Source organism: Copadichromis virginalis, linkage group LG16 (assembly GCF_057382275.1).
Source record: "Copadichromis virginalis isolate Kocher_CV1m ecotype Utaka linkage group LG16, C_Virginalis_male_GT1.1, whole genome shotgun sequence".
Taxonomy (NCBI): domain Eukaryota; kingdom Metazoa; phylum Chordata; class Actinopteri; order Cichliformes; family Cichlidae; genus Copadichromis; species Copadichromis virginalis.
The window spans coordinates 27,278,385-27,304,603 of record NC_140633.1 but is presented as its reverse complement, the minus strand read 5'-3'; the positions used below and the strand labels follow the sequence as shown (position 1 = coordinate 27,304,603).

The window sequence follows — 26,219 nt, the reverse complement described above, 5'->3', positions numbered from 1 at the left end:
GTGCCTGCTTTATATTTTTTTTGGTAAAGTTTGAGATTCATTTATTATTTTATAAACATGTAAATTCAAAAATAAACCAAATCAAAACAAAAAATATTGAGGACCTGGAGGACACGGCTCATCCACTGGAAGCTGTCTTCCTCTGAGGCGTCTGGCCTCTGCTCTGCCACCACGACGATCCTCTCGTCGTGCAGTACAGACACAGAAAACACTGCGATCCTGGGGAGCAAAGCAACACCGTCACAAACTGGCTGTCCTGCTCAACAAGAAGTGCAAACTTTCATAATTTCCATGCCGCTTCCTCCTTTACCTTCCCCTGTACACAAACTTCATGGGCTCCACGGCCAGCGCTGTGGCAACTACGTCATCAGCGTTATGTCTCCGCCCACTGACGACCATCAGTCCATCCATCTTTCCCACAACAAACACAAGGCTGTCCTGGAAAGAGTCACAAAAGTTCATGTGGTGATCCGCACAACACACGAGCTCCTGGTGCAAAGAAATCTGAATGCCTCAAAAGGTTTACAGACGTCTTATAAACTATCATCAAACTCTTCATCCAGGAGCTGTCATGTCCTCAAAGGGAAAACAATTATGCTTTAAACTTGGAAATTAAAAAAACATCACCATTTGTCAAGTGATAATGACACTGGTATGATCATCTCCATGATTTTAACAAATAAACTCAGGTCAGCTCCATCTTTCACTGGTTTGAAAGTCTATAAACACAAAAGCAATCCTTCAAAATAAAGAGATTTACGTTTCTTTCTTTCTTTTGAAACTGCTGAATAATCCAATTCAGAAATAAACTGCCGACAGGGAGTTTAGTGAAATATCCTAAAAGAAAAATTAATCTTTTAGACTAAAATCAAATGCCATAGCCTCAGAGACCGTTTTCTTCAATTCTGTGAGCACATTAAATTAAAATACGAACAAATACCTGCAACAATTACAGAGATGATTGGTCTTTGCGCATTGACTGGATGGACCCTTTAACTGGGCAATCTAATGTTGCAAATAGTTAGTTTAGTTAGTAAAACATTTGCATATTTGTTACTAAACTCACTGTTGACTAACAACCACTAACACAAACCATTGAGAGTCTTCCTGAGTAATTTAGAAAATCACAAACCAGAGTAGAGGCAACAAGATGGTAAAACTGATAATATTACATGTGGCGCTTCATGCTGATTATTTCTGACAGATATTAATATCTGTTCTATTAAGCAGAAAAACCCATTATCATTATTTTTTATTTTTTGCTGCCAGAACGGTCACAGAGGTACTAGAGATCTGAAAGGACAGTTAAAATGTACCTGTGTAAAGCTGTAAGACTGACATTAAATCAAGGGAAGGTTAAAAGGAAATCTAAAGAGGAACTTACTGGCCCTACAAAGCCCAGCAGTGAGGTTCTAGTGAAAGGTCGGCCACTGATCGGGATCCCAGACGGTGTTACAGGGACAGTCTGCAAGAAGATACAACACTATTAAAACCAAACATCAAAACAAACAGATACTGCCTTCACTTAATAGAAGTCCAATCAGATGATGACTCATTTAATTTTAGTGCTATCAATTAAGAAGATTTTTAGAAATGTGGTGCTATTACACTGCACATATGAAGTGACACTCATGAATAATAAGATTAGGAGAAAAGCGCTGAATCCTTTGTCACACCTGACCACTTACAGAAATAACGAAACACCAACCTCAAAGATGTTCTTGGTCATGCCTGGGAGGCCGTAGTAAGCGACACCGGTGCTGCCTGAGCTCACGCAGATCTCTCCGACCTCGTCTGTCTGACAGAGATAAGGTATTCCCTCGGCTCGCACCACACAGACGAAGGCTGGAAATGCAAAATGGACACAGAAGGATGGGCACAAGGAAGAATGAGTCATAAGGTCAATATTTAAATCGATTCAAAGATCCCGGTTTGCATTAAGCTTTTCAAAAACTTCTATGAAACACTTCAAAAAGTTCAAACAGTAAAATTTGGTAAATAATTTCATTTAAGTTGGATGTGGTGATTTATTGGTGATGCGTTTAAAATGTTGTTTTAAAAGAGGCTTTTAAGGTGAATATTTTGCTACAAGCACTTTTATATGGTTAGATATTTCAGTGTCAGCATGTACACATTTTTTTTTTTTAATTTTTGAAAATCTCCTTTTTCTCAACCTTCTTCAGAATCAGTATTTTAGTCATTAACATCAGTAAAATGTTAATAATGTGCATGGTATACTGTACCTCCAGGCATGACCTGTCCCACATCCTGCACTGTAAGAACAGAGAGTTTCTCCTCAGTGTCCACACGGATCACCCCATGACTCAGCCCACCCATGGACAGCACCGCCTTCCCGGGAGGAGGAACCCCCATTTCTGGAGGTCTGCGGGACACACAGTCATGCTATTACTTAAGCCATACTATCACTTAAATTCTTCCTTTTCTGCTTACGGCAGTCAGACTGAGCCATCTACTGGTGTAGTACAGTGACAGCAGTACTAACACTTAAAAAGAAGATATGAACTGGTTCTGGAGAAATTTAATGACTCTGTGGCTCCATCACATTTCTTAACTCTTGCATATATTTAAATTTGCATTTCTCTCACTAAAAATAGTGCCAGCTTTTCAACTTGAAGCATTTTCTTGCCTCCCAATCCGTCTGGCATCGTAATCTTCCTCCAAAACTGAGCTTCACAATCAGCAGAAAGCTGTGAGACTCTACAGTCTGCGCTGTGATCAACAGAACAAATCTCCCTTCCTCCCTGCAGGAACCAGCTGATGTTGCAAGCATGGTGTGACATAACAGCAGCACAGAAAGCCAAAGAGGCTGCTTTTGTTCTCGTCAGGTGCAGTAACGGAAGCGCACCTGCGGATGGCGACAGTCATTGCTTCTGAAGAGCTGGCACATGGACAGATCACCTCAGGTCGCAGCCCACGTGACTGAAACACGTTGAGGAAGGCATCGCAGGAGGATATCGACCCTGGGGTAACACACACACACACACACACACACACACACACACACACACACACACACACACACACACACACACACAGAGCACCAGGCAGACAAACAAAGCAAATCAATAATAATTTCTTGGGACTCCAGGGTGTTGTTTTATTAAATGAGCCTCTGCAGATGGACTCACATGGGTTAGCTCCGTCAGCAACGATAAGCATTCGCAGTGAGCTCAGGCTGATGTCTCTCTGGTCTCTCTGGGCCAGCAGAGACCAGTGCATGTCCCTCGACTTCACCACTGCTACCCGAGCTGCACGGGGGACACAAAGACAAAAGCAATGACCGACACAATCATGACCTCTGTGGTCCAGTTTGACGAGATCATAAAACCAGACAGCAAGGAGCGACGCAAGCTGACTCAGTCGCCAACAGATGATTGAGCAGAGCTGTGGATCAGTTTTATTCAGGGCACACAACCCCAGAAATCAATAGGTCCAACAAATGATCTCTTTAATCCATCTACTCGTGTCAAACGTGCACTGAGAATCAAAACAGTAACAAGCAGGAATAAAATCTGGTCTTCTTAACAATAAAACACCTGAAGTGTATCTTCCCTAAGGTAGCTTCTTGTGAAAAGTGTGCTCTGTCCTCGTTTTCCGAATTAAACAGCAACAAAAAAAGATCTAAATTCCTTACTAACCCTAAATAGATGGACTGGCCCTTACCTTTATATGTGTGAACCTTCATTATCCAAGACAGAGGGTTGACTTTCATCAGGGAGTAGGGAATGCTGATCACATGCATCCGATTCATGACGCTCTGCCAGGAGAGCAGTAAGCATTGAGATGAGCTCCAATATATGCCAGAAATGCATCACAACTAAATGAGGTCACTGTAAACACGCTGCAGGTTATGATTTTATCTGCCAAGAGTACAAAAATAAGCCTGTTTATACACGTAACAACAAATCACGTATGACCTAAGGCACCGGGAATTCTCATGCATGTTTGAAAGCAGTCAATCAAAGCTGGGATGTCTGTGTCAGTGGAAGCAGCTTTATTTTTCACAGGTTTGAAACTCCTCAGTGGTTAGATAAGATGCTTTTTCCCCCCCATCAGGACTTCATTAGTTTGAATGCATTTACATACTGATAAAGGCCTCAGTGGGAAGCCGGTTAGATAAGTTTCAGTTTTTATCTGCAAACTGAGCTCAGATCTCCTCCATTTCTCATTATATAAGCGCCCCATTAGCTCTACTAGAGGTCTGGAGACTACTTACAGTGAGAACACCGTGCCATAATCCTGCTTCTCTCTTGAAGTCCAGGACGTTGGTTATCGTCTCACCTACAAATAAAAAAAAGGAGAATTTTTCAAGGTTAGGAGCACAACACAGTTACATAAGTTTCTGTAATTCTGACTGTAGCAGCAGTGGTTTGAGTAAGCCAAATTAAGTTACAGAAACAGATCCGGAGAGTCTCTGGGGGTTGCTGGTGCTGTTTGCAGTTACTCAGAACAAAAGTAGGACACTAGAAGAAAGGAGCTACTTTATGTTCTCTTTCTTTTTAAGCAGACCTGACCCAGGTATGATGGAAGGAACGCAACCAACTGAGCAGCTGCATTTATCAAATGAGACTGTATTTACACCTAAAAGTGTCTCAGAGCATTTCTCCTGCCAGCACCAACTGAACTTTCTCCATGTCGGAAGAAGTGATAAATGATGGAGGGAAAAATTGCAGAAACAAAGTATGACCAAAAAAGTAAATTAAGATTCCTCCTCACCTTCAGTGTAGCCACAGGCCTGCGTGAGGGCATGACAGTGAGCCAGCATGGCTGAATGGGACACTGTGATTCCCATGGTGCTTCCTTCTTTGCTGGTTTTATACTAGATGTAAGAAGCATAAAGGGAAAAAAAAACAGTTTCATTAGGAAGAAAAAGGATCTGGTAAAAACAAAAACTGCCTAATAAGTTGAATAAGTAAAAAACAAATCCAGTAAAAACCATCGCGTCACATCCTTTGATTAAACCCCACTTACTTCTATGTAGGCAATGTCGTTACTGGCTTCCCGTATTGGAGGGTGCCAGTCTTTTGGAGGCTTCACAACATGTTTTCCATCTGTCACAAACCACAGCAACCGCGGCCAGCCTGCAGAGACAGAGACATGAAGTCATCTCAAACCAAATGAAACTATGCACACACATTCACAATGAAAACAAAACAGGCTGTACCTTTGAAAGTGGCAACCTCCCCTGTTTGTGCTTTGGGCAGGCCTTTCTGACAGGCGTCAGTGGTCAGTGCCAACGTGACGCCGCAGCTGCCCAACAGAAAGCCGATCTGTTGACTTCCCGCATCCTGGGGGAGCAAAGAGAGTATCTGTCACACACAACGATCAACTACTAAAAACAGAAAAATTCAAAATAACTTTGAGAAAGGATGCGCCGAGGGAATGTGGGAATTGCTAATGGAGTGAAAACAAGGCAATGACAAGAAGAAGAAGAAGAAAACAAAGAAGAAGAAGAAACCTCAGAGCATCACAGCAGCATCAAAGCAGCAGCAGGTGAGCAAGCGGAGTGACGGCCAGTCACTATTAAAAACTCTACTGCTGTGCATCAAAGCCAGACTGTAGCAGGAATGAAACCCGAGATCTGACACACGCTCGCTCCTATTTGATTGGCTGTGCAAATGAGCTTATAGCTAAACTCGTGCTGTGCAAAGTGCGCTGCTCAGAAAAGCAAAAAAAAAAAAAGGTGGGAGACTCAAGATGGGTGGGGAGAGGCGGAAAGAAAGAAGAGGAGGGTAATAGGGATAAAGAGAGGGACACAACGAGAGGACGAGGAATGATAGGAGCTGACAGAGTGAGCAAATGAGCGTCTGACTCCTGAGAACAGTTGGCCTGTGATCTATTTTGACTAGAATAACACATCATTTCACCTCACTCAAATCTCATTAATTACAGCACAGAGTCTGCCAACAGCATGCTTATAAAGGGCAATCACGAACAGGCATTAATATTCAGGCTGTGCAACTAATATGGATAAATTTAGATCGGCTTGAGCTGATCGATGCTCTGGGAACCGCAAAACATCATAAGCTAATACTCTGCATTTAAACATTTAAGAGATCAGATTTACAAAGATGTGATTTAGCGTAAGGAACGTCAAAGAGAGTGAAGATTAGCACTGAATCAAAAACTGCATCTGACTTAAGTACGTCTCTCATGTAAACACATTGAGGTCAGATGTCCAGTAGGGGTCAGTAAAACGTCAAAAATCACACATTCCCAGGAGACCCTCATTGCTTTACCTTTCTGGTCAGCGGCACTTCAATAGGTACAGGTACGAGCTCCGCCAGGAGACAGCCGTAGAAGGCCACCATGAACATCACCGGATCATTGTTGGGGAAAACAAGTGCAACCTGCAGGTGTGTTCAAGACATGGTTACAATACACCAACATTACTGTTTTAATGGACAGTATTGTGGACTGACGGTGACACTAAACATGTCATACAAATAATAAAGCTTTAAAGTTTAAGAAATCATTGCTTTCTACCAGAGAGTTAGTTGACAACTCTAGCTTCACAACAATAATATTTATATTTTCAATAAATCCTTGGTTTTAGTCAACAGTCAGTTATTCTATCTTGGCTTGGGTCTGTTTTCTGTTCACTGTAGCCCCCATTAAACGTGAAACTGCCGTTTTTGCATCAGACAAAAATCACACATGCACCATCTCGCACCAAAACAAACAGGCTTCTCAGCCAGCCTCCCCCATCTTTTTTGATTATTTTAGACAAGAAAAAAAGTCCAGCCACAACGATTAACCCAAGCAAGTCAACTAGACCCAAGCCGAGCCGTTTTTGCAGCTTTCCTCTGCTCAGGGTGAAACTGAAAGCAGAGGAGCAGAGGAGAGCCGCAAAACAACTTTAGAGACCCTGAAAATGAGATGAAATTAAATGTCTACACATAAATTAGGTTTTTAAACTTTACAGTTATGAACTGTGCCAGACTGGGCTCGCTCATTTCACTTTTACGTTCCCAGTCAAAGATTTCAAGGTAATAATGTAGATACAGACTTGGCTTAACACAAACATGTGAGGAATGGGACTTTCCTCTCTGCTAAGAAGTAAGGAAGCACTCCATTAATTATTTCATAGGAAAAAAAATATTGTTTTCTGCTATATTAATGTTCCAAATTCAAATAGAATATTAAAGCTTTTAAGTGGATCTAAAACAACAAAAGTAAACGCAAATTAGAGAGCTGGTCACTTTTTCATCTAGCAGGAAAAGGCAGTAACTATATTTCCCAAAAGGTTCCTACTGTATGTAGGAATACTTTCAGCCCCCTGTTTTGTTTTGTTTTATTTTATTTTCTCACGTCATTGAATTTATTTGGTGATTAATTCCATGTTGAATATTTGTAATAGTGCTGATTGATTGAGTGAAATGCCAAAAAATGTAACACATTCAATCGCCACCGAACACACTGTAATATATCATGACTTACTCTGTCTCCAGGCACGAGCAGAGGCTCATTTCTGCTGCTCAGCTTATTAAGAAGCGTATAGGCCAGTTTCTGACTGCGGGTCCACAGTTTACCTGCAGAGGTTAACACACATTGTCAACGAGTGCCTTTGATTTAACTATTCTAACCTGCAAAACAACATTTAAACAGCAGAATACATCATGTCTGTTTTTCAAAGACACAGTGGATGAAAAGAGGTGCTATTCTTTTCCATCTGAATTGTCATTTCTGGGCTAACATCCACAGGCTAACACCTACCATAGGTGAGTGTGTAGACGGGCTTGCCAGCATTGTCGAGTGCTGTCAGGCAGGGGCTCTTGGGCTGAGTGGTTCCCCACCTTTGTAGGGCTGCTGGCAAGGAGGGAGGCCAGTTGGTCACCACCCCAAGAGGCTCCCCTTCCAGGGGACACATCTGCTGGCCTTCTGGCTTTGGCTGGTTGGGATCTGGCTGCTGGACTGAAAACATGAAGAAGATGAATTGGACATCTTTAAGACTTTGATTCGAATTGAGCGTAATATAAGCTCCTGAGCTGCTTGATAAAGAAGACCGGCTAGTCTGCAAAGAAATGGTAAATATGTAAATTAAACAACACTTGTAAGGAGGACAGGGGAGGAAAAAAAGAGTGTGAGAAAAAAAAGACAATGAGGAAGGTGTGATGGAAAAGGAAAAGCTGGAGGATATACAGTGAGCTGTGTTCTGTCCTCATGAGTCTAAACTGCCTATTATTCCTACTTGTGAGAAACTCGAAGCTGCTGCTTACTGGAAATCAGTCTCGCCTCGCTCCTTCTTTAAGTACTCTATTGACTTCTGGATTTGACTTCCATCTCTTCATCTCTATTCTTACCTTCAGACTCTCTGAGCAGTAGAGTTCAGACCTGTTTAAAGAAGCAGGTAAGCCATATCTCTGCCAAATATAACATCTTTATCAGTGTTTGGATCCTACCTCTGAGTGTGTTTTTCTGCTCACACTGAAGCTTGCCATACCACAAGGAGAAGCTTTACAGTTACCTGCTGATGCACTGCTATTCCCGCTGCATTTTCATTCACTCAGTGTTTATTCAGAGTGGCAGAGTACCACCCAGACCCACCGATGGGTTTGGTTGGAATGGAGGAAATGGTTAGGAAGGGCTGGTCCAGTCCGTGTGCACTTCCCTAAAAAATTCCCTTTCAACACCTGGTGGTCTTCGGGGCCAAAATAACCACCACTGAGCTAAAACCGTGCCTTGGTGGTTTACTTGTGGGACCTGGCAAGGTCACAGTCACATTTTTATCTCAGCCACAACAAGAATTAGACAGATCACTATTATTAGAGCTGGAAAACCAACGCGATGTGAGCATCACATTCGAAAGAGTAGGAGTGTGAAAGAGTTTCTCTTCACGAAGATTTATTGATTCAGCAGAATCACTGTAATTACATTCAGGTGGGCTTACCATCCAAAAGCTCCTCAAAGTCGTCAACAAAGAACTCGCGCAACGGTGGACGCTTTGGTCTCTTCAGTGTATTGAGCAGCTGCTGGATTTTGTTGGAGACGCGACTGTTGACTGGAACACCTATAAAATGAGTTTTATGGAGATGAAAAGACAAAAAAAAGGTTGGGAGGACATAAACATGACAAGAAAAAAAAACATGTAGAGAAATACAGACGGGAAAAAGTGGAGATAATTGTGATGGCGCAGGTGGGACGTGGGCATGTGCAGACAGATTGATTGAGAGATTGATGGAGGACGGGGGTGGATAAGGGAGGGACAGATAAGGAAAGAAAAGGAGACAAGGTCAGTGTGTTTTTCTAATGAGGCACAGAGGACAACCAGCTGTCAGTCACACTGTGGCAGGACAACAAAGCAGTGGAGCACGAGGTCCTGCGCTGTACAGTCACCTTAAAGACATAGTGTTTTAGTAGGAAGTCTCAGGAATCACTGCGAGACCTCAAAGGCTAAGAAAAAAGGAAATCAGGAAACGAGGAGCCGCCTCGCCTGCTGCCTAGCAACAAAGATGTACTCGCTGCAGAAAATGATTCATGAGGTGTCTCAAAAGGTGCCTGTTTCATGCTATAAAATATAGACAGTGAGAGGCTAAAATCACCTAACCCCGACTTAAATCAGAACACAGATAAATGGTCTGACATGCATGTTACACTTTAAAATTAACCCTTAAATCGTTTTTTTTTTTTTATATAAAAACTGAGCCAGATCATAAAAGGAGAGAAAACAAGACAAACAAAACAACAAACAAAATAATAGACTCCGAATGAAACTTGCGTTGTGCCGTTAGAGTCATGTTTGAGGTGAGGTTCAGTCTATAAACATCATCAGACATTATTTTTACCCGATAAATATACAGTTAGCTTTAAAAGGGGGGCAGCTGACAGACAACCCAGACAGCCACGGGAGCTAAAGGCCACAGCTGCACACAGCTTGCCTGATTTATCTTACTATAATAAGCCTAGCTCAGACAGACCCTGCCTCCTCATGCAGGGACAGATGTACCAGGGATCGACCCTGTGGGGGTCAGTGCAGCACCTGATGGACCAATTAGACAGCAGCCCCTAACATCCTGGCTCTGAACTCCCCCACCCACCTCATCATGAGGCTTGATCGCTCATATCTGGACCAACCAGGACCCGTCTGTGATGATGACGATAATTAATGTGTTCATGATCTTATAATGAATGCATTTACAGCCATAAATTGCTGTAGTAATCTCTGGCTCTTCCTTAATGTGGGACAAAATGTTACACCACGTCTTTACAGTAAACAATAACAGAGTTATAGGATCGGGCTAGTATTAGTCCATCTTTTTCCTATTGTTAACAAATCCCAGCCAAAAATTGTCTCTGGGGCCCAGTCTTGCTGAGCACTTTAAACATAAAAATGCGTCATAAAAACACGGTCCTGTTTTTTAAAAACATTCAATTTCCTGTGTCAGCTGGGCACTGCAGCTTTTAGGATTTTCTATTCAGACATTTATATTTGCAAAGGTGTGTTTATAGTGACTATCTCCAGCCATGGATTTAGGCAGGATGGTGTACAGTATTTTGAAACTGGCTCAAAATAACCCACAGTGACTCATAATGAGGGAACATGTTGCCCACTGCAACAGCATGGTTCACTTGATGCATTTGTCATTGTTTCTGGATGATAATGGAGGTCGGCGGGATAAAAATAAGCCTTATCAGGCTACGGATACAATAAACACCTGTTCGTAATAATAACTTACTGTTGCTTTTGGTCTTTTGATAGGATAAAGCGATGTGGAAAAGAAAGTTTGCATAGGGCTCTGTGCAGTGCTGTGAAAACTATGGAGCATGACTCATCAGCTTGTAGAACCACATTTAGCAGCAATAACTTGAAGTAATAATTTTCTGTATGACTTTATCAGTCTCTCACATCGTTTTGAAGGTATTTTTGGCTGCTCTTCTTTATAACATTGCTTTAATTTCATTGAGGTTTGCCTCAATTCATTTATGCACAGCTCTGTTAGGTCTCATTTCAGCCAGCTTGAGGTTTGGACTTTGACTGGGTCATTGCAACACCTTGAGCATTTTCTTGTCTCTAATTCAGCCATTCTGTTTTCTGCTGTGGTTGGTATCACAGTCCTGTTGTATAACCTAATTTCAGCAGAGCTTTATCGGTCAGATATGACCTTGATGTACAGATGAGTTCATGGCTATCTTAATGACTGCAACGTCCCCAGGTCCTTTAGCCCAGATCATTGACAGATGGTCTGAGGTGTTTGTGTTGAGATGCTGTATAACACTTCCTAGACTGATGGACAGCAAGAGCTGTTTCTTTAAGATCACTGCTTCTTGTCTTTGTTCATTGTCACCATGTTAACAAACCTGAATGCCCCAGACCAGCAAACTGCCAAAACTTGTGCTTTTAAGAGTTATTAGATTAACTGCTACCTACCCTTTTAATTCCTATGGAAGTTGTAATGGTTTACTTTTCACAGTACTGCACAAAATTCTGTAAGAAATTAATTTTTTAAACGATTGCAAGCTGAAAACAGCGCGAAAATACTGAATTTGTATCGGCAAAATTTGTGCATAAAACACCAACACACACAGTGTCAGTATCCAAGTACAGATGGAGCCAAAGCTACTGCGTGACTTGTTTTTTCTTTACACACATCTATGTGTCAAAAAAATGCCAGCAGTCCTAGAGAGCTGCCATCAAAGAAGTCACTGCGTGGCTGCGGGCTAGCCGTCAAAGAAGAAGTGAGAAACAGACTGACAGTTGTTTTCAGTTTGAGATAAGAAAACAGTCTGTCAACATAGTAATTAGTCGCAAGGCCAAACGAAGAGTTACACCTCTGCTTAAACGCACTCACTTTCTAAAGACATTCAGGTTAGACGTTGCCTGAAGATGCTATAAACGGTAGAGCACTTGCAACATACTCAGCTATACAAACACAAACACACTCACATGCACACTGTATCACTGAATTCACTGTAGCTGTGCATATTTTTTTTTATAACACACAAGATTTGGACAAGTGTCACAGTAAACCTGACAGTGGAGGTGAGAGGCAGAGATGCAAAGACACACAAATACAAACGCACATACAGCAGAGTGCACATACAGCAGGCTGCCATAGAGCTGAAGGAGCAGTTATAAATACCATCAATTAAACTGAGGGATCCTTCACCTCTCCACTCACATCCTAGAGGAGAGACACATCAGGATGTCAATGAAGCGCTCCTGTGAACTTTCTGGATGACGGGGGATTTATATGTCTGCACTGAATCATAAAACCACAGAACCCTTCTGAAAACCTTCGCCGTAACCCGAGGTGCACCTCCCCGAGGATGTAACTATGCATCGTGTTGACGCAACCAGTGAGAGAATAACAATCATTGCCTCACTATAAGGACTCACAGATGTCAGCAGATTGCTGGAAGGAGTTTCCACAAAGTACTGGACTTTGTGTGAGGGAATGTAAGAAGAAGTGGGAAAAACTTGAGGGGCAAATATGTTTGCGTGGGGACCAAGGAGGGAAAAGAGTGCCAGCATTTTATTTGTTTCCATTTTGGCTGGCATCTAAAAAAAAAAAAAAACACAACATAGGCTCTAGAAAGATTCGTGCAAAAGTCAAAATCGGCCGTGAGCGTGAATGTGTGAGAAATCTACAGCTGCCACAGGCAAGTGAGAGTGGGATTATAATGGAATCACACTGTTGTTTTACCACTTTCACCATGTTTAGTAATCAGCATAGGAAAACCTGCAGTTTAGATCCATAGATTTAACCACTACTTCCTGCTTTTGTGTCAGCTAGGTTGTTTAGTATTTAAGAATCCAGAGCACGGGTGGCAGGGAGATTATAGGCTCTCTGCTCAAGGTGTCCTCCGGTTTTCAAGCTGCCTGATTATTAACAAACTGAATGAATGAAGATGAACTCAGACAAAGAAAGTGGAGCAGATTTAATGAACCAGTCAACCTCATTGTCATCTGTAGCAAGATGCTGGTTTTCTTTCATAGGTCTCAAGTAATCTCAACTCATACAAAAAATAAAACACTGTCATATATGATGGAGATGTTTGGAAAATAGGCATTCAGGTCACTCACTCTGTTTCTTAGTAGTAAAATACAGTATAATGTATGATGATGCAGCACAGAGCACCTGACATTATGAAGAAAACAGATACTGGTATATAACCATTATGCCTTAAATGTAAATTGGTGACTGGGAAATATATGCATTGTTTCTAGAGTGGTCCATGTTCTGGTCCTACATAACTAAGGATACTTTCACAATATTAAACACACATTAAAAGTAAAGGCCCAGTCATGTGACAAACCGACCTATATGGGGCGTACCCTGCCTTTCACCCTATAACAGCTTGGATCGTCTCCAGCCCTAACGCAACTCTAAACTCAATAACCTGTTAAGATAATGGAAAAAAAGTTTTGTAAGGTTCAAAGACTATTGTGGACGCCACCTAAAATGGAATCACACTAGAAGATGTATATGTAAGTGGATTTACGAAAAACCTCTGCCTGTAACTCAGCGGTTTAGGAAAGTGTTCAGGGTTCTTCCAACGGCGAGACTCTCTGCCAAGTTAAAGGTGAACTGACAACTTTTTGGATATATGGGCCTCTTATAGACCGCTAAATGATGTCATGCTAAAGGGAAAAGGACTTGTTGGGTTAGAAATTTGAAGGAGACGGTGGGTGATAACAAGCGTAAGCACACAGCAGTTATAGGGAATGAGTGTGTCCTCCCTTACGGCAATTTGATAAACCAAAACATATTTTATGGTTGGGTAAATGAAACCCTGCTTACATTTTACTCCAATTCTGCTAATTTTCCTATAAGAGAAAGCCAAAACTTCTTTAGGACACCAAATTTGTTTTTATATGGAATAAAAACCACACTCCCTCACCCACCTCCCTTCTTTTCTTCTTAGCTCAGGCTGTAATTAATGTGCTCAACTGTGTTTTTTTTTTTTTAAACCTACCTTAAAATGAGGTGGAACATGACCTGTTAATACTGTATTTACTGTATTTGTATGTACCTATCCTCTGCAGCATCCACTGCCCCATGCTGGTAGCAGTACTGAAGCCATACAAGCAAAGGCACGGTTTGAATGACGAATAATGTTTGGAGGCTATTTTATGCTCAGATCCACCAACAACATGGCAAAAACTGAGCGCAAAACCGAGCACCTAATGATCCGTTTTATGTCATGACTCAAATATTTGTTTGCCGCAGAGAAGCGAGACCATGATGCTGTGTAAATCTTTACTGTCTCAGTGTTTCTGTTAGTTAACAGAACCAAACATTACGGCAGGAACGTGATGGATTTTTCAGGGAGGGTGGGGGGTGGAGAGGTGCACCGTTACCGTGGCAACATGAGCAGGTCAGTCAGTAGCTTTTGCCAGTCACGTTGGCAGACTGACTAAGGAGAAGACAGAGGGACAAACAGCAGGGGAGAAGGAAAACGGGAGTTGACTTTGCGTGTATATGTGTGTGTGAGTGTGAGTGGGCAGGAAACTCACCATCTGCGGTCTCCATGACGCTGGTGTGGTGGTTGAAGCCGCGGGAAACGCCTCGCACCGAGGCCACATGGGGCCGCTCTGCGTGATGCGAGGAGCGCTCCGACAGCCCCGTCACGTCAGGGGGCGCTGAGTGGTTATCTGTGATGAGTGGGGGTGTCGGGGGTTAAAAGGTCAAATTTAAGGCCAACTGTGCGTGCTCGCAACTTATATAAAGATCTAAGGCATGGATTAGCAAACAATATGATTTGCCTGGTATTCTCTGAGCCGAAGCAAAGACTGTATTTCAGCTTTTCACCTTCCCTCAACACCACACATAAAAGTCTGTACCCAAGATGTCTTACACTATGTTACAGACCAACTGATGTCCAGACACTAAGAGTGCAAAGTTGCTCTCTTAATGTTAGATAGAAAGCACTCAGACATAGAAAAAGGTGCTTGTGTGAATGAAAGAGTATATAGGAAGCAGTCCATTTACGTCTGTGAAGGTTCTCAGTCATCCAGGTCATCGTAGTCAAAGGAGCTTGCAAAGAAAAGCGTCTGGACTTCTTTAAGTTACTTGAAGACGTTTCACCTCTCATCCGAGAAGCTTCTTCAGTTCTAAGGTCAAATGGTGGAGAGTCCCAGATATAAACCTAGTGGGGGTATCCCCCCACAGAGGGACAAAAGGACCCCCTGATGATCCTCTAATCGCCTGAGCCAAGGTGTGAAACTGGGTGTAGGTCCCAATCAGCCAGAGTTTCGGGTGAGTTCATTGTGAAACCTGGCCCCACCTTATCATGCGAATTCCTGAGGTCAGATGGCCCAGGATGTGAGTGGGCGTTAAGGCGTCTGGGGAGGGAACTCAAAACTGGATTATAGATGGCAGAGAGTTGGTGTCGTAAACCACCGCCTCTGTTCAAAGATGGTTGCTCACAGTGGACATAGATGGCTTCTTTCACCAACTCTCTGCCATCTATAATCCAGTTTTGAGTTCCCTCCCCAGACGCCTTAACGCCCACTCACATCCTGGGCCATCTGACCTCAGGAATTCGCATGATAAGGTGGGGCCAGGTTTCACAATGAACTCACCCGAAACTCTGGCTGATTGGGACCCACACCCAGTTTCACACCTTGGCTCAGGCGATTAGAGGATCATCAGGGGGTCCTTTTGTCCCTCTGTGGGGGGAAACTTCCACTAGGTTTATATCTGGGACTCTCCACCATTTGACCTTAGAACTGAAGAAGCTTCTCGGATGAGAGGTAAAACGTCTTCAAGTAACTTAAAGAAGTCCAGACGCTTTTCTTTGCAAGCTCCTTTGACCAGTCCATTTACCATTAACGTCTGTGACAGGATCAGCTGTTCTGTTTTAAGTGTGTCATGAGAACTGGAGTTTACAGTCTAACATTGGAGTTGGATCCAAAACAGATACCTTGTTGCAGAGCCAAGCCATATTTTTGACAGGTGTCATAACTAATTATCAGATCACATTACTAGAAAGAATTTTGGGTAATTTCCAAGGTCTGAAAATTATGGAAAACAGTGTTTATGGGGAGCATCTGCCAATCGCAGTAACCCTGCTCATAACAGCTGATGTCAGTGGTTCCAACTTTTGGGATGAGCACTTGTGCATATTTTTTTCTTATGCAAATGTATGGAAGTGGTTTTCAAAGAGATTTAAAAAAAACTCCACATTGAGAACTGGTGTTCCTTTAACTACATATAGTATTTTTAGTGTCTCCTGTTGAAGTGGATGACAGAATCAATGTCTGAGGGGCAGAGGAACAAGGCAATATGGGAGATTTATTTACAGCTTCATTCAGCACAAGTCGCTGCTGCTGTTTTATGACAGCAGCCTTGAGGGGAAACGAGCTAGTGAAAAAATAAAACCAGGCAGCTCCATCCTAATAGGATATCGCCTTACCAGCAACACATGCACACACATGTGCGCACACATACAAACGTGCACACAAGTAAGCAAGACACCATCTTACATTGCAGCTGCAGCGAGACTAATGGTGATAAATCCACCAAATCTCATTAACTAGCCCGTGACACTCACGTGGCAACATGGAACAAGCGGTTTTGACAGATATGTGGCTGAGAGCTTCTCCACATGATCGAATGACAGTGAGATGGCAGACGAGGATGGCTAACTAGAAAGACGGGAATTAAAACTCAGTCGTTGGGTCCCTTTTGTCTTGTCATCATCGAGTGCTTTTTTGTATCTAGAGGGAGAGAAGGCTTCAGAAAGCAATCGATGTGTAGGACAGTGCTGTCTATCTGCGATTAAACAGTCTGCGGTACATAACACAGGTTAAGATGTCACCTTTGATATGATGACAAATCTGACTTGGAAGCAGTTATCGTATCTACCATATATTCTGCCGAATTTAACAAAATGAGGATAATGGAAAAAGCATAAAACTCAGTCTTCGACTCCCTAAATTGTTTGTATGTACATATATAAAACCTATCTGCATAAAGAACAAAGAATTTCAACGCAGACAGCTAAGAAGGCAGGTCTCCATTTATAAATTCCTGTTTGAACTGAACTGAAATGCAATCGAAACAGAAAAACCATTTATAATGGCTTTCTTGCTTGGCTTAAACACATCATCTCAATCTAGAATGAAGGAATGAAGGAGGTCAAACTAAATCATGAAATGCAATACTGACCAACTAAAAACTGCAACAGCTAAAAGTATCTGAAACTGTGTGCGTGCGTCACTGACCTAGATGGGTGTGTGCCATAAGGTCTGCCAGAGCGGTGGCTGCGGCATTGACGTTCAGGGCTGCGTGGGCAGTGGTGTTGGTGGTGGTGACGGATCTCCCTCCCGGGTGGGATGAAGTGGATGACGCGGAGGATGAGGTGGACGAACCCTGGATGACACGGTTAAACCAGTGCTCAACAGCTGGGTGGCTGTGGCCCTGGTAGGGCGTGGAGGTGGTCAGACGTCCCTGTCGGCGCAGCGAGCCCTCGTCTTCTGACGCTGAGGAGGTGTCTGTGTTTGACAGGTCAAGACAGGGCAGCGTCATAACAGAGGACAAAGAACATGGGGCTGTCTACAGTGTCACCAGGAAAAACAATCAAGATGGGAAAACCTGGAACACTTGCGCAGGGTTTAGATGATATGCAGATGACACTTTATTCTACTTATACATACTGATAGAGTACATATAAGCCAGGGGATGGGTAGGATGACTTTAATGGGGATGGAAGTTAATTCGGCTGAGAGATGCTTGTTTTTAAATCTCTCATGGCTTCACTACTATGTTTTTAATATTTGCCTGTAAGCAGCCACACTGCAATGACATGTGCAATATATATGTATAAAACTGCAACACATGTATCAAGGGAGAGACTGGGTGTTGCATATTTGAAGATGATGATGAAAAGGAGGGAGAGTAAATTAGGTGTCTGGTATACTGAGCTGCAGTCATCAAAAATATGAATGATCAAAAACAAAATAGATGGGAGCTTTCTTCTGAGCATGTCAGCACACTTACATATTGCCTAGCTATTAATTAAGGCTGAATTTCTACCTCAAGACAATTGCAATAACACATAACTACATACTGTAGTTGCACACAATACAAACATAAACTGTTAGTATAATAAATTCCCTTTTTCATGTCACTTGGACTCAAACTCAAAACCAGACACTGGTGATTTTATTTTCTCTCCCTCGAGGCAACTGTGAGCAGTTGGTCTCTTCAAAAATAGCCAAAACAGGAACAGCTTCAAAGTAATGTAATGATCATTTAAAATGAACATATTCCACTTCATCTGCCAAGTTACCCAGCAGCAGACTAGTCTTGCATTATGAATTCTGCTGAGAACAGAGTTCAGTGAAAGTGCAGTTCACTATCATGCATTTTTGGATAAAAAAATTGTCCTAACTGTTTATAAAATCACCAACTTCCCAGCTTTTGGCATTATTCATCCCAGACCATGTAAAATAGCGTACCTACTCACTAAACCCCAAGAAAACAATAAAACTCATGCAATCATAGAAAACTGCTACACTAAAATTCATCGTGCTTTTGATTAACTGGACAACGAGTCACTGAGAGAAGAGGGGGAGAAAAAGAAAAAGAGTACTGTCTAGAAGAAAAGGGGCTATGACTTCATGTGTGATCAGCACGTGCCTGATGGATGTTCTCTAAGCTAATGAGCCTTCATGTAATTAATCCCACTAATCTCCCACAGTACACAGTTTCAAGTAAAGTCCAACAAATTGAGACATTGTGAAAGTACTGCTTCGACTTTCCTTAGTCTTGGAGAGGCTGTTAGCGGAAGGTTAAAGGAGGTGTGATTATAACAAACCAATTTAATGCCTCTACAGCCGGTGGACTCGTGCAGTTTATCTCACATTTATGATTCAGTTTGTTATTCCTCACTCCAATCTGCCTCCCTATCTTGGTAACCTTGGCACAGTTACCCTGCAGAAGAGTGAAATAGAGGGTTAAAGAAGACATGCAAAGCAGAAATTGAGAGGTGGACGGATACAAAAAAAAAAAAAAAAGGGTGGAGAGGGGTGCTATTTTTCACCACAAAGTAGTCAAAAACCAGAAGAGGCAGTGAAGACTGAGCCAGAGAGATATTTAAGAGACAAACTGTGAGCAGGGAGAGTAGCAGATACGCTGAGATCGACTTCAAGTACAAATGAACAAAAACAGGGAAACTAACGAAGCTTCAGCAGTTAAAAGGCTGAGCTTATTTTCACTGATTTATGTCTATAGAAAATGAATTTTAATTGGCAAATGCAAGATCATGATGGAGTGTCTTTTTTTAACGCGACACATTAGCATTGTGAGCAAACTGACAACTGCTTTCTGCCTTGTTTCCTGTTTATTAAAAGACTTTCTTGTTGCACTCATATCAGGCTATGATCTAGGATACAGCATAGGATACAAGGCTAGGTACAATAATTCCAGTTTAGCAATCAAAGCGTTGCACTCGTGCACAGTTGGTTTTGAGTTCAATGTTGATAGCATCAGGGTACAGACGTGTTCTCAATTATGATGTCAACATGCTGATATTTATTGGATATATTGTACAGCACAGGCTGATGGGAATGTCTTTTGTTGGGCAGTTTTTTGTTCAGAAGCCAGAGAACGTGACACGTTGAAATTTAATCCAGATACTAGATGATATATGAGAGTTATTACAGGGTTACTACAATTCCTCTTGAGGGGGGTATGATGTTATGTTGTAGTCTTTCCAACTTAAGCAAAGCAGTGGAACAAACAACCAACGGACTGATTGATTGCCATTACTAAAGTTTTGCGTATACTGCACCTACTGGTCTGTACATCCACTCACGCATTCATACTTAAAGTAAGTGTTTGACAAGTGTTTGGCTGAATGTGCAGAAGCTGTTCAGGTGACGGCCTGTGTTGCATGGTATAACCCTCATCTGATGTTTCTTGTCTGTTCTTGTCTTCTCTGCTGACTAACCAGACAAATGTAGAAACAATAGCTGCCGTCATCTTTACAAAAGCAGCAGATCATCAGATCACCTTGTATGTACATTACACATATATCAGTCTCATGTATGTGACTAATTCAAGTACAATAGTTCACTCAGAGAAACTCAAAACAGCCATGAAAAGTCCCTCTCCTTCTTCTATTCACACCACTGTGTCTGAGCTCTTAATCCGGTTACTTGCTCCACCGCTGTGTCCTCTCTTTTTATCCAAGACTTGAAGTTTTAAGGTCCCCCACTTGATAAAAATCACGGCAGTGTTTGAAAAGCCCTCTATAAAATCTCCTACAGATTATTTAATGAAAGATAACAACACATGCACAAGGCTCTTTTGGCCCTGAAACTCTTGGGAAAACAAGAAGCTGCTGGAAAGCTGTGAAATCACATAAATTCTAATGAACTGCCCACACAATACAAACTGTTATGCAAACAGGCAAAAGGTCGACATTTCAAGATGATGCTCAAAATCTGGTTATGCATTCATTCTGCCACTCGTGTAGGAAGGTCTCTCTGGGAACACAACGGTCAGAACCGAGTCTTTTATAGTCGCGAAGAATGGACACATTCAGCAAACCGCATATTTTCTTTCCAGCAGCAAATGCTTGACATCATAATTTTTGATCAGTGGACACAATGGAGTTTCAGCATCCTACACTCGACAGCTCATGGGAACATATCAAACAAACAACCCAGTGAGAACGAGCAGAACCAACTGGGATGCAGGTGATTTAAAGGAGCAGGGGTCTCACCTGGCGGGGTGCATGCCTCTACAGAAGACTGAACTAGCACGGACCGTCTCTTGGAGGGCATGGGCATCTTCCTCTCTTTGTACTTTGCCAAAGCTGCTTGGACGGCTTCTGTGTGCAGATCTAAGAAACGCATTAACTCGGCTTAGCTACAGAATAAAAGAGAAACACAAGACGTTTAAAACTTTTTGGCAGTACAGAAACATGATTACCAGATCTGAAGCGCTCATCCCGGGTGTTGGCAGCCCGAGACTTGTTGGATTTGGAACCTTGAAGAGCAACTTGGGACGAGGCTTGGATCCTGTTGTCGATTTGCAGAGATGGATCTACACCTGTAGAGAAACAAGGCAGGGAGAAGATCGTTTATAACAGAAACAAAAAAATATATATGTTCTTTAACAGTGTACCAATATCAATAACAGAGACGTGCCAACAAACTCTACGCAAAATGTGTCTTGGACATAGACCAATGGTGCACAACACTGCTTGACTAGATAAAGTTTCCACAAGCTTAATGGTAATCCCTACTTAGACCGCTCTGTTTGAGTGCAGTAGTTTAGAATTGAGAAAGTTTTCACTTTAATTAAACCAGCCTCTCTCACTGCTTCTCTGCTGCCTCCAAGTTTTCCAAAGGAGGAAAATGCAAATTACACAGACGTAACTGGAAGGAGGTGATTAAGCACCATGAATGTCAAAAAGACAACATCTTCTAACTGTAATGTTCTAAAATTATCGAACCCACGAACCAGGCAACCTCACTGTGCACGAGGTTGTCAGGGAGTGATTCACACTTTGGCTTATGCAATCCTCATTTGAGCTTCATTAACTAAGTAGTGGTGAGCATCAGAGGGGAAACTGATGACTACTGCCTGAAGGAAGGTCACAATACAAACTCCATTAGTAATCTTCCTAGCACTGGCTTCTCTTCTCCCTCCGATGCTCTCAATGGGATGTATATGAAGCATGTTGGAGGGAAAATAAATACGGGAAACTTAAAAACAACAGATGAGTGCAGAGGACTTAATGAGTCCAAATGAGATAAATGTAAATGTAAAGCACATCCAAAGTTTGAAAACAGCGAACTTTTTGACAGGGAGGTGAGCAATGGACATGTTGCCAGGGAACCATTTGCATAAAATCCCCAATTGTGTAATAGAGCAAATTTTTCTTCTTGTTTAAAATTTAAGTGCACACAGAAACGATCAATAATAAAATGTGCACATTAAAGAAATACATAGGCAACATGGCTGTAACAAGTACTGAGATGTTATTTTAAGCAGCACTAAAGGACAGCAGGAGGCACAATGGGATAGAGACTTTACTATCAACACCACATGCAAGGATTTATAACTACATTTTCCCCATCACAAGACAAAAAAAGGTCAAAATTCAGAAACAAAACAATTCAAACTAGTGCCATGTTTCCACTGATTCCTGCCAATTTTCACTTTCACTTTAGAAATGCATTTGAGTAGAAACATCCAGTTTGTGATACCTGAACACTGCACATTAAACCATCAAAGCTGCAAATACAGAACTGAATAAATACACAAACATTTTTATGTGAGTAACAAGCCGTCTCTGTGCATGAGATAAATTAGGATCAGATGTCTACCAAATAATCTAAAGTTACAGACAGCACAGCTGCACAAAACAAAAAGTACCATCCATTCATTCAATCCACCAACATGTCATCCATCCATATCTATCGCCTTCAACCTATCTGGTTCAAAGTCAAGGCGGCTGGAGCCTATCCCCGGTCTCATAGGGTTAGAAGCAAGACACACCTCTTGATAGGTAATCATGATTATAAAGTGGTTATCTAACATACATGTCAAAACATGTCATAGAGTACCAGAAAAGGCTAGGAGCAACGCTAATAATCATAATGTTTACAGACAGTTTACTGAAAATCTGGACACTCATGTAAATAAACATTGAGGGAATTGCACACCCCACCTCAAGGGCCGGTCTGACATATCATTAAAAAGCAGCAAGACAACTCCTCTGCATTATAATAGTACAACAACTTGTGCTTTTTAAATGTGAAAATATCAGGGTTTGTAATAAGCTATTATATTCAACCTGGAGACTAATGTTAATATGTTTGATTTAATTGGGTGGCTGTAGCTCAGGTGGCAGAGCAGGTCAGCCACTAATCAGAAGGTCGGTGGTTCGATCCCAGGCTGCCTCCGGGCTGCATGTCAAATATCCTTGGGCAAGATACTAACCCCATGTTTGCCTACTGGTGGTGGTCAGAGGGCCCGGTGGCGCCTGTGTCTGGCAGCCTCGCCTCTGTCAGTGCGCCCCAGGGCAGCTGTGGCTACAACGTAGCTTGCCATCGCCAGTGTGTGAATGTGTGTGTGAATGGGTGAATGACTGAATGTAGTGTAAAGCGCTTTGGGGTCCTATGGACTAGAAAAGCGCTATACAAATGCAGGCCATTTACCATTTAATCGTCGTTTTATGCCTACAGATGCATCCAGTCACATCTGGATCTGAATCCAGCTGGTTACAGTTGGTTAGACCAAGCCTCCTCTCATGATGATGGAAACTGTTTAACCATTTTCATCATTTTAACCCTGGAGAACCCATGGGGTCAAATTTGACCCCATGGTTTCCCTAGAAAACCAATGGGGTCGGCTCTGACCCCATTGGTTTTCTAGGGTTAAAATAAAATAACAAAGGTTCAAATAACATCATACAATGCAAATTTATATTTTAGGTTTATTTAAAATTAGCTTAGGCTAAAAAGGCTAGCAGGTAGAGTGAACTCAATGACCTTTCCAGTTTAGTTAATCAAAAGATGATGTGTTCATTTTCAATTCCTTGAATAATTGGTTAATTTTCTGTCAATCAAATGTTCTTTGGTTAACAACATCCCTAACTGACTATTCTGTACACATAAAATATATAAAAAAAAATGATAACACGGACCAGTTTCTAAATTATAGTTGAATGAGTGGTGTAAAAAGAACAGACAGTTCTTTAATACTGAACTGAGAGACATAAGAAGAACCAAACATGGATAAATGAGTGCCAACATTAATAGTTCCATCAAAAAAAATAACCTTGAGTACCAGACTGTCGTCAGTTTTGGAGCTTTTCTGGTGCTGTGGTCTCTTTTAACCTGATCCAATGAACCATGCAGAGTGGCTTCCCTCGTCAGTCTACCATTTAGTAAACAGGTTGTTGGGGACAGGCCACACCACATGCAGCCAGTTAGAACCAGCATTTAGCTTGCTGTTCCATCAGACACCCAGCCAGTCAGCTATCAGGCCGTCCTGGCTTTTCAGCGGCAGCTTAGTGGGGGATCAGTGAGCTCCACACTGTCAGCAACTCTCAGACAGCAGCAACAGACACGCTGCAAAGCTGAGCAACATTCACACGCTCCAACTAAACCTACAAAACAACATGAGTTTCAAACATTACACAGACAAAATAAAGCCTGAGGACATTTAAAGACATGCATCGCATGGTGTCTGACTCATAAAGCCACACTAAGCATGGATACACGCACACATTAATATATGCTGGTCCCTCATATAGCCGCTCTGACAGCTCAGTCACACGACGGCCTTTCCCCCACCTCCCAGAAGAAGCAGGTCTATAAAACAAGCCAGGACACCAGACCCGGTTGCTGGGCAGAACACACTACAGACACACGCCACACTGAGCCAATAAGAGGCGTGCTCCATCACAGCAGATGTCATTATTGGTCCACAGTGGGCCCTGATGAATTTTTACCACCTGTCTGATGCCAACGCTTACTTACGGCATGGTGGTTGATGACGTGTGTATCGCTTCCAAGGCTCAAATGTGCTTTAGCGAATGGCTGCATTCATAAACTGAAAATGAAAAAAACAATTAACTCAAGGCTGCTCTCTCTAGAAACTTAATTTGATGCTAATAAACCTTCTTTTACACACAGACAAGAAAGCTATCCAGTTTTATTGCACAGAGGAGCGAGCACTGACAGCGATAATTTGCAGCCCAAACAGTGAAATATAAACAAGTGATGACAACAGAAATATAAAGCCGTAAAACAGCTTATGAAATTGTATATGGAGGTCAGCAGAAACACATAGTCTACTTAACCACTTTAACAGTGCAGCTACTAAGGCTTAACCACCAATTCAATGAAGCAGCACTAAATAACAACACATCTATTCATTCCAATACGTGCATTTGTTGTATATAAAGAATATCACTGACTCATAAGCAATCTGATTTCTACTCTGTATCTATAACTTCTCTTATTTAAAAAAAAAAAAGACTGAATGAACTACAGCATGAAAGACACAAAGACAACACACCGCCCCGTGTGATGACAAGAAATAAGGAGCTGGAGAATGAAGATGATGATCTGCCTTAAGCTAAATAACAGCCCTGCTAACTTCAGTGGAAACCCTTGTGCGAGGAGCCCACACCAGACTGGTTTCCACTTAGGCTTGGTGTCGAGAGATCAGGCCAAACCAAAAACTCCTCTGGACCCTAGATAGATAGAGGAGAAGCATGAAGCAAACAGACAGCAGCTCCTTTTTGGGATTCGCCGCAAACCACCTCGATTTATGGGCGGCCAGAAGCAACAGAAACGACTGCATAATCAGGGGCAAGAAGCACGCTGGATGCAAAAAAGTAGAAGAAGCTCCCAGCCCAGTCAAATACCAGGGATGAACTTCACACCGCCTCTCTTCTCCAAACACCTACTGCCCAACACAGGTTGGTGAGCACAAATATGCACAAGCTGGCTAAAATAAATAAAGAACAACAACGCATCATCACACAATGCAGAGCTCTGCATTTGCATTATTGGAACAGCATCGAAAAATATGTTCAGATACTCTTCATTGTGTCTTCCTCCTCTTGTTTTTAAATCAGTATGACAGAGGGCTAACAGAGCCAAGGGTCACATGACCACCAGAGATCACAGGAACCCCCTAACCATCTGAGTAAAGTCTAGATTGTGATAATCCACTCATTAAAATGATTTGTTTTGCTTGTCTCACCACTACACAGTGGTTTATCCTAAAAGTAAAGCTCATCCTGTACTCTGTATTGTTAACTTTTAAAATCCCATTCCTTGTTCTGTTTGTTGCTGTAGGGACACCGGGCTAACTGCTATGCTAATAGAGAGAATTTCTCACAGGCCTGTGTACCTTACCTTGTATCTGTGGGATGTACGGTGCCAACAGCTTGCCTCTTTTCTTCTCATAGCCCTTCTGAGTGATGTCCCCTGTACAGACAGAGACAGAGGAACAGAGAGAGGGAGAGCAAAAGAGAGAGAGAGATGAGTCATTAGCTCAGCCGGGCTGGTTACACTGGCACCACAGAGCACCAGAAGCAGGTTGGGTTTGCAAATGACCAGCCCTCTCCTAATTGTTCATGTGCACTAGAGTTCAAAAAGAAAGAAAAAATAACAGCTGATAAGTATGCTCGTGTGCAGAATTGCCTCTGAATTCCTCAATGGTGGTGTCAGCTGAGGAAGTGGTATTTAAAAAATCATTTGACTCATGCATCTGGAA

General features: G+C 42.2%; 1 protein-coding gene across 5 annotated transcripts in view; it reads right to left on the bottom strand.

Annotated features, from left to right (window-relative positions):
• dip2a (DIP2 acetate--CoA ligase A) overlaps nt 1-26,219 on the bottom strand; it is a 91,035-nt gene that overhangs the window by 11,549 nt on the left and 53,267 nt on the right. For 2 of the 5 annotated variants that reach the window (XM_085434201.1, XM_085434202.1), the window contains exons 2-22: nt 25,859-25,930; nt 20,907-21,026; nt 20,698-20,817; nt 17,192-17,461; nt 14,480-14,617; nt 8,912-9,031; nt 7,738-7,935; nt 7,462-7,553; nt 6,261-6,371; nt 5,186-5,309; nt 4,993-5,102; nt 4,738-4,840; nt 4,238-4,302; nt 3,685-3,778; nt 3,150-3,269; nt 2,867-2,981; nt 2,244-2,383; nt 1,709-1,845; nt 1,385-1,465; nt 311-438; nt 105-219 (exon numbers count right to left, since the gene is read on the bottom strand). In XM_085434201.1, coding sequence (XP_085290327.1) covers nt 105-219; nt 311-438; nt 1,385-1,465; nt 1,709-1,845; nt 2,244-2,383; nt 2,867-2,981; nt 3,150-3,269; nt 3,685-3,778; nt 4,238-4,302; nt 4,738-4,840; nt 4,993-5,102; nt 5,186-5,309; nt 6,261-6,371; nt 7,462-7,553; nt 7,738-7,935; nt 8,912-9,031; nt 14,480-14,617; nt 17,192-17,461; nt 20,698-20,817; nt 20,907-21,026; nt 25,859-25,930 — 2,573 coding nt within the window. The remainder of the gene's footprint in view (nt 1-104; nt 220-310; nt 439-1,384; nt 1,466-1,708; nt 1,846-2,243; nt 2,384-2,866; nt 2,982-3,149; nt 3,270-3,684; nt 3,779-4,237; nt 4,303-4,737; nt 4,841-4,992; nt 5,103-5,185; nt 5,310-6,260; nt 6,372-7,461; nt 7,554-7,737; nt 7,936-8,911; nt 9,032-14,479; nt 14,618-17,191; nt 17,462-20,697; nt 20,818-20,906; nt 21,027-25,858; nt 25,931-26,219) is intronic. The other 3 variants (XM_085434203.1, XM_085434205.1, XM_085434206.1) reach the window with 3 other exon arrangements.